The sequence below is a fragment of the Orycteropus afer genome, unplaced genomic scaffold, assembly GCF_000298275.1.
Source record: "Orycteropus afer afer isolate SDZICR_OR568_19922 unplaced genomic scaffold, OryAfe1.0 scaffold00002, whole genome shotgun sequence".
NCBI classification, from domain to species: Eukaryota; Metazoa; Chordata; class Mammalia; order Tubulidentata; family Orycteropodidae; genus Orycteropus; species Orycteropus afer.
The window spans coordinates 15,432,622-15,444,285 of record NW_006921589.1 but is presented as its reverse complement, the minus strand read 5'-3'; the positions used below and the strand labels follow the sequence as shown (position 1 = coordinate 15,444,285).

Here is an 11,664-nt window from a genome sequence, read left to right as displayed (position 1 = left end):
CTGCAGGCGCGACAGGGGTTAGCGCCAGTGGCCGCGGGTGGCCACACTTTCTGGGCGGCGACAAAGCGGTAGCTCCCAAGCCCAGCAAATTCCTTCCATTTCAAGGCCAAGAAAACCAGGCGGAGCCCCGCCCCGCGCTGGGGCTCGGCCCGGAGGCTGGAATTTAGACTGTAAATTTGGGCAGGGCTGGGCGTGGGGGGCGGGGGGCGCTCCTGGCCTGTCACGTGACCCGTCAGGTGACCGCCCAGCTGCCCCCGCCTTCCGGAGCGTGCCTGTCTGGGCCGCTAGTCTGCGTGCGCACGTGGCTTTGTCGCTGCTGCCGGCCTCTTGGTCCCCGACCCTCGGTCTGCAGCCATGGCGCCCGGCCAGCTCGGTGAGCCCTGGCGTCCTCACGGAGCGCATTCCCCAGCGCCCGGGCCCCGCCGGTCTCTCACTCCAGCAATGGCGGTTTCCGGCGGGAACTGCGGGGCCCGGGGCGGGGTGGGGGCCGCGAGCCTGCCACCTTCTGGGACTCAGTTCTTCACTCGTCTCGGTCTCCGCCTAATCGCGCGGTTTCTGCCCGGCCCGCAGCGGTCCGGTGGGTTCTGACCCGGAGGAGGCCCGGGCTTTAGGCCTGGGTCATGTAGGCCGACTGGTGGATGGCCACATAACATTGAGATCCGTGAGAAAACCTTCCTCACCGCCCCCTGTAGACCGTGGAGACGTCTTGCAATGTGCTTTTGAGTGCTGAGAAATAATGTCTTCTGTTTCAGCTTTATTTAGTGTCTCAGACAAAACTGGCCTCGTGGAATTTGCCAGAAACCTAACTGCTGTTGGTTTGAATCTGGTTGCTTCTGGAGGGACTGCCAAAGCTCTGAGGGAGGCTGGTCTGACAGTCAGGTAAGCTGCAATCAGGAAGTAGTTGAGTACTGACCACTGCCAGGTACTGTCAGGCAGGTGTGTACTTTCCTCCTCCCAGCAATGAGGTGAGGTAGGTACAATACCCACTTTATGGAAGAGGAAAGTGGGGCTCTGAGATACTTGGTACCTTCTTGTAGAGTTTGAGAGTTAAGTGGGTGGTAGAGAAGAGAGCACTAGAGGCTCTAATAGAATTCTTACCTCCTTTGTGGGAGACCTGGGTTCCATTCCCCAAGGCACTTCCTGCAGCCACCACCCCTCTGTCGGAGGCTTTCAGGCTGCTACGTTTCCGTAGAGCTTCTTGACTAAGGCAGACTAGGAAGAAAGCCTGACAGTCTACTTCTGAAAATCACCCCATGGAACCCGTATGTATCATAACTGTGACTTTGTTGTGCACGAGGTCACCATGAGTTGGGGACCCACTCAACAGTAGCTGATAACAACAAAGTGGTAGAAGTAGGACTGGAACTCAAGTAGTCTTCATTTCAGAGCCCTGTTCTTAGCCACTGTCTGTACCAAAGTAGCTTAACTGGGCCATTTGTCCTGCAAGAGCAGTTCAAGTTATAATACACATGATCTCTTTTGACTGGCAATTTAGTAAAACTGCTGACATAAGTATTCAAATCTACTGCTCTTACTGTAGAATCTTTGGTAACATTTGAAGGTACAAATCTTCAGTGATTTGCGCCTCATTCACAAACTATTCAGTATCTGTAAGTGCTGGGAAAGGGGCCCTGGTGGTGCATTGGTTAAGTGCTCATCTGCTAACCAAAACATTGATGGTTCAAATTCCACAGTGGCTCTGCAGGAGAAAGATGTGTCAGTCTTCTTCTGTAAAGATTCAGCCTTGGAAACCCTCTATTAAAAAACCTCAAAGCTTACTGCCAGCAAGTTGATTCTGACTCATAGTGACCCCCAATTGGGTGTCCGAGGCTGTAAATCTTTACAGAAGCAGACCACCCCATTTTTTTTCTGTGGAGCAGCTTGTGAGTTTAAACCACCCACCTTTTGGTTAGTAGCCAGATGCCTTAACTGTACACTACCAGAGCTCCTTACCCTGCCCTGTAGTGCTGCTATGGGTCAGAATTGACTCAGCAGCATGCAGCAACAGGTGCTAAAACCAAAAACCAAACTCACTGCCACTGAGTCAGTTCCAACTCACAGCGACCCCCTTTGGGTTTCTAAGGCAGTAAATCTTTGTGGAAGTAGATTGCCCAGTCTTCCTTCCATGGAGTGGCTGGTGGGTTTGAACCGCCAGCCTTCTGGTCAGCAGTCACATGCCTTAGGAAGTACACCACTAGAGCTCCTTGGAACAGGTGCCGGGCAGAGGGAATGTGTAAAAGATAATCAAGACTCCATTCATGTCCTCAAGGAGCTAGCTCTCTGTGGGGGAGGGCTTAACTGCTCCATGGTAGGGATGAAAAATACCCCAGTGTGTTTATAATAAACCTCAGTGAGAGTTCATACAGGACACCCTGTCCAAAAGTGTATTTTAAAAAGTAGTGGGGAATCTGTCTGCCTTTGTTACCGTATGGGGAATTTTGCTATGTGTCCTATAAGTCCATGTTTGTTGTTGTTGTTGTTATGTGCCATCAAGTTGGGCCCAACTCATAGCAACCCCTCCTTGGGTTTCTGAGGCGGTATCACTAGGGAAGTAGATTGCCCAACCTTCCTTCCAAGGAGTGGCTGGTGGGTTTGAACTGCCAGCCTTCTGGTTAGCAGTCAAGTGCCTTAGGCACTGTGCTACCAGAGATCCTGTAAGTCCATGTAGGGGTAGGTTATTACTGTTTTTTTCTTATAATCCTAACCTATGTCGATAATACATGTACAAAAATTCAACTACCCTGAATTTTATAGGTTCAGATGATCAGAATATCTTATTTATTAAATTAATCCTTTATGTATTCCAGAGTTCGTTTGCATCTTTTCTATATCTGATTTTTCTGGGAACACAGTGACCCTTTTCTCATGAGCAGTTGGATGAGAATCTGAAGTCCAGGCCTGCATTCTTGTCATTGATTCATTCATAGTTGTTGGGACCTTCTTTAAATTAACTTTTCATGACCCACGGGATGTATAGTGCCCACTTACATTTTCATTCTGTTGGGAGCTCTGGTAGCATAGTGGCTAAGGCACTTACTTGACTGCTAACCAGAAGGCTGGCGGTTCAAACCCACCAGCCACTCCTCGGAAGGAAGGTTGGGCAATCCTTCCCAGGAGGATACTGCCTCGCAAACCCAAGGAGGGGTCGGAAACCCAAGGAGGGGTCGCTATGAGTCAGGGCTGACTTGACGGCACATAACAACAACAACAGGAGTTGTCAGGCCAGCTGCTTTCTCACAGACTGTGTGAAGGGGGGTGGACCTGAATAACTGATTGAAACAGAAGAAATGGGTGTGTGCCACAAATTACTATGTTAACAGGGTACTGTCTAAGATGATGCATCTTGGAAGTGTGATTTTGCAAAACTTTTATCTCTTTTAGCTTTTTTAGGGGGAGATAAGCCTTGTAAGTTATAGTTACGGGCTCCCGTGTGTTATTACTTGTAAGTTGGCTTTCTTGCAGCAATTCTGTGTGCAAATACTGCATTTTTGGGTGCCCTAAACCCACATCTAGAAGGTAGTACAGTGTCTAGAGGGATATGTGGCTATACCCCCCAGTCCAGAGGAACACATGTGTCCCATATCATGTGTATCAGAATTCATGTTTCATGAGAAAATTTCAGAAATGCTCTTTGATTCAGCATGCCTTCCGTTAATGAGAGTCATTGGTGATGATGTGGTATCAATAAAAAATTCAAGCAGGAAATAAGGGGGTCATAAAGGATTAAGGAAGATCTTCTTCTGTGGCGTCTCTCCCCCCCCCCCCCCCCGAAATGTTCTATTATGGAAACTACCCTCCATTATGGTGGCATCTTTAAAAAAAAATAAAAAATGGTGGTGTAAGTAAGAGTGTTCACCATGAGTGGTTCATTTAGATCCCAGCAAAATAAATGCTCATTGAAGAATATAACCAAGTAAGAAAGAGGTGTTTTATATCTATTAATGCCTGTAAATTCTTAAAATAACTACCTAGATAGTATTACCCCTAATTGATAAGGAAAACTGAGGCACAAAGAAATTAAGGATCACACAGATAGTAAGAGGTAGAGTCAAGATTTTATCCCAGGAAATTAACTACTGAGGTTATGTGAGGTTCAGGACTTCGGATGTTATAGTGGTTAAGGCATTTGTCTGCTAACCAAGAGGTCAACAGCTCAAACCCTCCAGCTACTCTGTGGGAGAAACATGAGGCAGTCAGCATCCATAAAGATTTACAGCCTTGAAAACCCTATGAGACGGTTCTACTCTGTCCTGTAGGGTCCCTGTGAGTCTGAATTGACTTGATGGCAGTGGATGTGGTTTATGGTATTTTTTTATATGAGGTGAGATAAACTAATGAGACTAGTTTAGCAGTAGATAACTGCCCAACGGTTGTTTCCAAAGACTGCAGCTGTTACCTACATATTCATAAATATAAAAATGTAGAAAGTTTTGTAATTACCCCAAATGTTTAACTCTGTAAGTTATTCTGAGTTCTGTAAGTTTTTAGCAGTTGTCCTCAGTTGGAGAAACTGGATTTTATAAATTCCAGGAAAGGAAATTTTGAATTTGAAACCATAATGTCACCAGTTTGTCAGTTATATTGGAACTGTATGTCATGGGTCAAATACCTGTCATTTGTAAATGGCCCTCTTTAATTAGGAGATTCTACCCAGGCATTTCTACCTAGGAAATAAAGTGCTCTGCTGGCATACTGCCTAAAGCATTTGACTGCTAACCAGAAGGTGGGTGGCTCAAACCCACCAGCTGCTCCATAGAAGGAAGACTGGGCAATCTACTTTCGTAAAGATTTACTGCCTCGGGAACCCAAAGAGGGTCACTGTCAGTCAGAATTGACTCGATGGCAGTGAGTGTGGTTTTGGTTTGGGACCCAGGAAATTATATTCCATTGGCAGGATTTGCAACTTTAAAAACATTCATTATTTTCTTAAAGGCAATATACACCTATTCCTCACTTGTCAACTATCTTGTTATCCAGCATTTCACATTTACAACCATTTTTTTCCTATTTTTCGTGTTGATGTACATCTGGTAATGAACGCCGAGGTATGAGGTGAGAGTAATGCTGGTTAAAGTTATGTGACTTCATGGCTAGACTATGATTCTTAGAATCAATGTGAAGGCAGTAGGTTTCGTTTTGTTTTTTGGGGTTTGGCTATGTTAATGCTTTCATTGGCTTTTTGCCAAGTATCTTTTTAGTCAGATTGATTTCTTAATATTTCATTTGCTGGCTTATGATGCAGTTTGTAATATCTCTGAAAATTGTAAAATAATAGCTCTTATTAATTACTAATGGATTCTTTTGGAATGGGAGCTCTGGTAGCGTAGTGCCTAAGGCACTTGACTGCTAACCAGAAGGCTGGCAGTTCAAACCCACCAGCCACTCCTCGGAAAGAAGGTTGGGCAATCTACTTCCATAGTGATACTGCCTTGGAAACCCAAGGAGGGGTCGCTATGAGTCGAGGCTGACTCGACAGCACATAACAACAACATCTCTTGGAATATGCATCATTTAGAAAATGGGATAACTTTTTCTTTTTTTTTAAGTAAGAAATTTCAGAATCTAATATAGTTAGTCAAAGACTTAAACTGGAATAATTTTTTGTTCAATTCAGCCTTGAACAATTCCTTTGATGAGAAGATTAGACTTAATGTCAGAAGGTGCTTGATACAGTGTAAAATGCAATGTAGCAGAAAAAGTAGTAGTTTTCTTTCTGTCTGTTTTCAGAGATGTCTCTGAGCTGACTGGGTTTCCTGAAATGTTAGGGGGGCGTGTGAAAACTCTGCATCCGGCAGTCCACGCGGGTGAGTTGTTCTCTTCTATTTAAAACTGTCTGTGCTTTTCAGGAATGTTGTAGTAGATTACTTCCTAGAACATAGGAGGATAAAAACAGGTCATAAGCGCTACAAAAAATGATCTGTTGGGTTAGAATGTTACCATATTATATGATGGATCCAGATTGTTTTCCTGTGCTTGCTCTTAGGCCTGACCTCTGGTTAACTATTTCAGAGTGTATTTCCCACTGCAGTTACTCAACATACTTAGATTTTATAGTATTAAAAGACTTCTTTGGTGATTCAAGTATACAGTAATGCATCATAGTGCAACTAAGTTTCAAAATAATTATTTTACAAAGTGCTTTACTTTTGTGCATTCCTCTGAGACAGTGAATTGCATATAAACCTAAATGACAAGAAACAGGTATATTGCTGGCTTGCCAGGTACAGTGCACGTGAGCAGGAAGAAAGGTCGTGAGGCTCAGAATCATCAAATAAGCCATCGACTCACAGGAGCACGTGGACTGTAATGGAACTGGCAACGATTGCGTGAAAGTTCTTTTTTAACTTTTTTTAAAAAAAACAACTTTTTTTAAAATTTTATTGCTCATGAAAAGGGGAATCAGGAACTGATAGAAAAAGTTTTTAAATATACATTCTAATTTCTTAGTTTTCTGTTTGATAACTCAGTTATATGTTTAGTATTCTTAATTAGGCAACGTTAGTGGCTTTGATTTGATTTGATGGAACTGTGTTGGAAAGAAGTACCTTTTCTGGCTTGTTTTTCCAACCTAATACTTTAACTTTGTTAAACTAGGAATCTTGGCTCGTAATATCCCCGAAGATAATGCTGACATGGCCAGACTTGATTTGAATCTTATAAGGTAAAAATTTTAAATTGAAATTTTGATACTTACCAGGACCAAAGACAGAAAATCAAGTTAAACCTGGTGTCTCTTTTTTCTGAGCCAAGATAAGCATTAATTTTAGCTTCTTGGTCACTTAACCGTCAACATTTATTGAGTATCATGGCATGTGTATAAGCATTCTGGTTCTGCTAAGTATATGTTGTTATCAGAATATAAACTTCAGCTAAAAGCGACCTAGATGTGTTCTCGTTCAGACTATAAATAAATATTTTGGCAGAACTCTCACTTCACTCTTCCTGCTTCCTTTACTTTAAACATGATTTCCCTTCGTTCTTCAAATAGTTTATAATGACTGCTTTGAAATCTATTAAATCTGTGTACCCTCTCAACATTTCTTCTGCTTAGCAAATAATCCCAAAAGTGGACTGTAGGAAGAAGAGCATGACATCATGGTTGGAGGAAGACTTATTTCTAACCTGAGATATGCACAGGACACAACCTTGCTAATGAAGAGTGAAGAGGACTTGAAGCACTTACTGGTAAAGATCAAAGACTACGGCCTTTAGTGTGGATTACACCTCAACATAAAAGAAAAATCCTCACAACTTGGCCAGGAAGCAACATCATAATAAACAGAGAAATGACTGAAGTTGTCAAGGATTTCATTTTACTTGGATCCATAATCAGTGCCCATGGAAGCAGTAGTCAGAAAATCAAATGATACATTGCATTGGATAAATCTGTTATAAAAAACTTCTTTACAGGGTTAAAGAGCAAAGATGTCGCTTTGAAAACTAAGGTGCACCTGACCCAAACCATGATATTTTCAGTTACCTCATGTGCATGAGAAAGCTGGACAGTGAATGAGAAAGACCGAAGAATTGCTGCATTTGAATTACGGTATTGGCAAAGAATATTGAATATACAGACAAATCTGTCTTGGAAGAAGTATAGCCAGAAATCTCTTTAGAAGCAAGGATAGCAAAACTTTACCTCTTGCACTTTGGTCCTGTTGTCAGGAGTGACCAGTCAGTTGAAAAGGACATCATGCTTGGTAAAGTAGATGGTTGGTGAAAAAATGAAGACCCTCAACAAGATGGAGGGACACCGTGGCTGCAACAATGGGCTTCAGCATAACAATTGTGAGAATGGCGCAGGACCAGACAGTGTTTCGTTCTTTTGTACCTAAGGTCACTATGAGTCAGAAATGACTCGATAGCACCTACCAACACCTTTTTATGCTATTTCTTTTCATTTCTTGCAATTTTTTGTTGAAAATTGGACATTTTGGGCAATATACTGGCTACTGACTCCCCTCCCATCTCTGGTGCTTGTTTTTGTGGTTGCTTGCTTGTTTATTTGTTTAGTGACTTGGCTAGACCATTTTAGTGAAGTCTGTTTCCCTCACAAGGTGAAGCCTTTGGGGTAGTTTCTTAGATGACACACCCTTGGGCTTATTCACAACTACTATGGAGTTTTTTTTGTTGTTGTTACTGTTCTTTTAATTGTGATTTGGGTGAAAGTTTACAAAACAAATTCATTTTCCATTCAACACATTTTGTTTCGTGACATTGATCACAGTCTCCACAATGTGACAGCTCACTTTCCATTTCCTCTCTGGTTAACTTTTCCCTGTGTCCTTTCCTTTGCATTCCTGCCCTCCAAGCTATCTCTCTGTGCAGATGCTGCCCTTCTGATTACCCATGGTTGATTGTTCTAAGGAGTGTACCTACCTGGTGTAGTTGTTCACCTTGTAGGCCTATTATTTGGCTGGATGCCACAGGAGTGAGTTCAATTCCAAGCCCAAAGGGAGACTAGGGCCATAGTCTTGGGGGTTTCACTAGTCTCTATGAGACCAGTAAGACTGGTCTTTTTTTATGACTTTGAGTTTTGTTCCACATTTTTATCCAGGATCTCCTATTTGAATCCCATTCTGAGTGGTTGACAGTGGTATCTGAGCACCATCTCATCCTTCTGGTCTCAGGGTCATGTAGGCTGTGGTTTGCATGGCCCACTAATCCCTTGGACTAATTGTTGCTATGCAGTTTTGGTTTTCTTCATTCTTCTTTGTTCTGGACAGGGCGAGACCAGTTGCATCTTAAACAGCTGCTTGCAAGCTTTTAAGACCCCAGTCGCTGCTCACCAAAGTGGGATGTAGAACAATGTTATGCCAGTTGAGCTTGATGTCCCCCTTAGCCATGGTCCTGAGCCCTGCAGGCCCAGCGACTCACTCCCTCCAGGTGTTTGACTGTAGCTAAGAAGTTATGTGGGGTTGGTGTTAACCGTGCTCTCTTTGACTGTCTCTTTAGTTGTTCTCTCTGTTAAGCTGTGTGCCCCATTGTTCTGGTTACCTGGTGCCTCTCTGATAGGAATGTACCACAAATGGGATGGCTTTAACAAACAGGAGTTTATTCTCTTTTAGTTTGGAGGCTTTAAGTCCAAGTTAAAAGTGCCAGGCTCTAGGGGTTGGGTGAAAGCCCCTCAACCTTGGGCTTCAGCTCTGCCTCTACTCCCAGCCCACTGAAGCTGGAGCCTTTTCTTCACTCAGACAGCTGTTGGCTGCTGAGGCTGACAAACCCAAGGTTGACATAAAAAGGCACAGTCCCAATATTACCAGACAACACAGCAGGCCATTGATTCAAGTGCATTGAAAGTCCCAAGATCAGCAGAGCATGGCAGGCTGCTGAACAACAACTTGGCTATGTGCAGGATTCAAGCGTGCCAAAAGGTGAGAGACCATTTCCAAAACTGCTTCTTACATACGGGAAGCAGACCACATCCCTAAAAAAGCTACTCAGCTGCTTGTGGTAGATCCCACCATGGAGTTGATTGCCAGTCCCATCATGGGGATTAACGTAACACCAACTGTCCAGCCACTCAGCCAGTCCCAGCCAGGTTGACATACAACCTTAACTACCACACTCATCCATCTCTTAAGCCAAAAACCAAAAAAGTTACCATCAAGTGAATTCCACCTCGGGGTCACCCCATGTGTGCAGAGTAGAATTGCACTCTGATGCTGTGAACTTCCGGGAACCGATCACCAGGCCTTTCTTCTGAGGTGCTTCTGGATGGGTTTAAACTGCCAACATTTCAGTTACTAATCAAGTGCTTAACTTACCATTGGCACCACCCGGAGATTCTTGTCTGTCTTTATTGTTACTGTTGTGTGCTTTTGAGCCAATTCTGACTCATAGCAACCCTATAGGACAGGGGAAAACTACTGCTTAGGGTTTCCTAGGCTGTGATCTTTATGGGAGCAGATCTCCAGGTCTTTTCTCCTGTGGATGGCCAGTAGGTTCAAAACACCTTTCCGTTAGCAGCCAAGCACTTAACCATTGTGCCACCAGGGTTGTTGTTATGTGCCATCGTGTTGGATCTGACTCATAGTGACCCCTCCTTGGGTTTCCTAGGCAATATCTCTATGGAAGTAGATTGCCCAACCTTCCTTCCAAGGAGTGGTTGGTGGGTTTGAACCGCCAGCCATCTGGTTAGCAGTCAAGTACCTTAGGCACTACGCTACCACCAGAGCTCCTTATCCAGTTGTTAGGCTCCACTAATTACCAGCTGATTGCTCTTCTGTTTTCTGCAATATCCTGGGACATCTGCATTTGATCCGATTAAACTCAGACGAGGGTAGTTTTTGAAGCCAGAGTTTCAGGTTTGTTCTGGCCCAAGGAGAGTTCTTAGCTGTCTCTTTCCGTGGTTTTCTTGATGAACTAATTAGCCTGTGGTTGTGAAGAGCTACCAGCCTCTTCTTTTTGCTTATTAGCTAATTGTCCATAGTTGTCAAGAGCGCCCTTCGGCTCACTCTGTGTGTTAAGTAAAGTCAGTTCCTTTACAGTAGAACTTTGGAGCTCTGTTTTTATGTACCACCTCGTTGTTGTTGTTGTTGTTGTTGTTACGTGCTGTCAAGTCGGACCTGACTCATAGCGACCCCTCCTTGGGTTTCCGAGGCAGTATCGCTATGGAAGTAGATTGCCCCATCTTCCTTCCGAGGAGTGGCTGGTGGGTTTGAACCGCCAGCCTTCTGGTTAGCAGTCAAGTGCCTTAGCCACCATGCTACCAGAGCTCCCACCACCTCTTTACCAGGACAAAATCTCTGAGTCACTACTTTAGGTGCTGGAGGAGGCATTAGCCTTGGTCTTAGCTTGACTCTCCTGCCACGGGACCTCTGCCCTGTGATTGAGCTGGGGCTAGGACAGTCATGGCCAAAGTTCTCTGGCCCCTTGCACTAAAGTAGAAACTCTGTTTTAATGAGTGGGAGCTGGGTGGAGGAAATCAGCCCCCAATCTCTAATCTGCAATAACCAGGGATTTAGCCATTTCAACTCAGAGTTGGAGAGATGAGAAGTGCTGACAGCTTGCCTTTGTGGTGAGATGCTTTGTCCCTTGATTGGCATTTAAGAGAAGAGGGAGCTCTGTCGTCTTAGCCACCACACTTGCCTTGAAGGACATTCGAATTTGAGTCCTATTTCCAATACACAGACTATGGATTGTGTACAGTGGTACATTCTAAGGATCGAATATTTGGTTTCAAAAGACTTAATACGATTTTTTGCTTTCAGAGGAATCATACAAAATGATGGTACTAGGAGGTGCCTAAGGCACTTGACTGCTAATGAGAAGGCTGGCGGTTCAAACCCACCAGCCACTCCTCGGAAGGAAGGTTGGGCAATCTACTTCTGTAGTGATACTGACTTGGAAACCCAAGGAGGGGATCACTATGAGTCAGGTCCGACTTGATGGCACATAACAACAACAACAACAGGAAGGCTGAAAAAGTAATTACAAATGTGGAACTAACCTAAGATTAAAAACCAGTGACGTGAAGTTCCACTTCCAGAATGGCAGTGTAAGGACTCTGTGATAAGGCACTTGATTGCTAACCAGAAGGTCAGTGGTTCAAACCCACCAGCTGCTCTGCAAAAGGAAGACAGGGTGATCTACTTCTGTAAAGATTTACAGTCTCAGAAGCCCAAGTGGGGGTTGCTATGAGTAGGAAACAACTTGATGCCA

General features: G+C 44.1%; 1 protein-coding gene across 1 annotated transcript in view; it reads left to right on the top strand.

The window, feature by feature from the left end:
• The first annotated feature begins 354 nt into the window (after window positions 1-354).
• The window catches only part of ATIC (5-aminoimidazole-4-carboxamide ribonucleotide formyltransferase/IMP cyclohydrolase), a 33,354-nt gene continuing 22,044 nt past the window's right edge, over window positions 355-11,664 (top strand). The window contains exons 1-4 of the mRNA XM_007959928.2: window positions 355-373; window positions 753-879; window positions 5,728-5,804; window positions 6,595-6,661. Of these exons, the coding sequence (XP_007958119.1) occupies window positions 355-373; window positions 753-879; window positions 5,728-5,804; window positions 6,595-6,661 (290 nt within the window). The remainder of the gene's footprint in view (window positions 374-752; window positions 880-5,727; window positions 5,805-6,594; window positions 6,662-11,664) is intronic.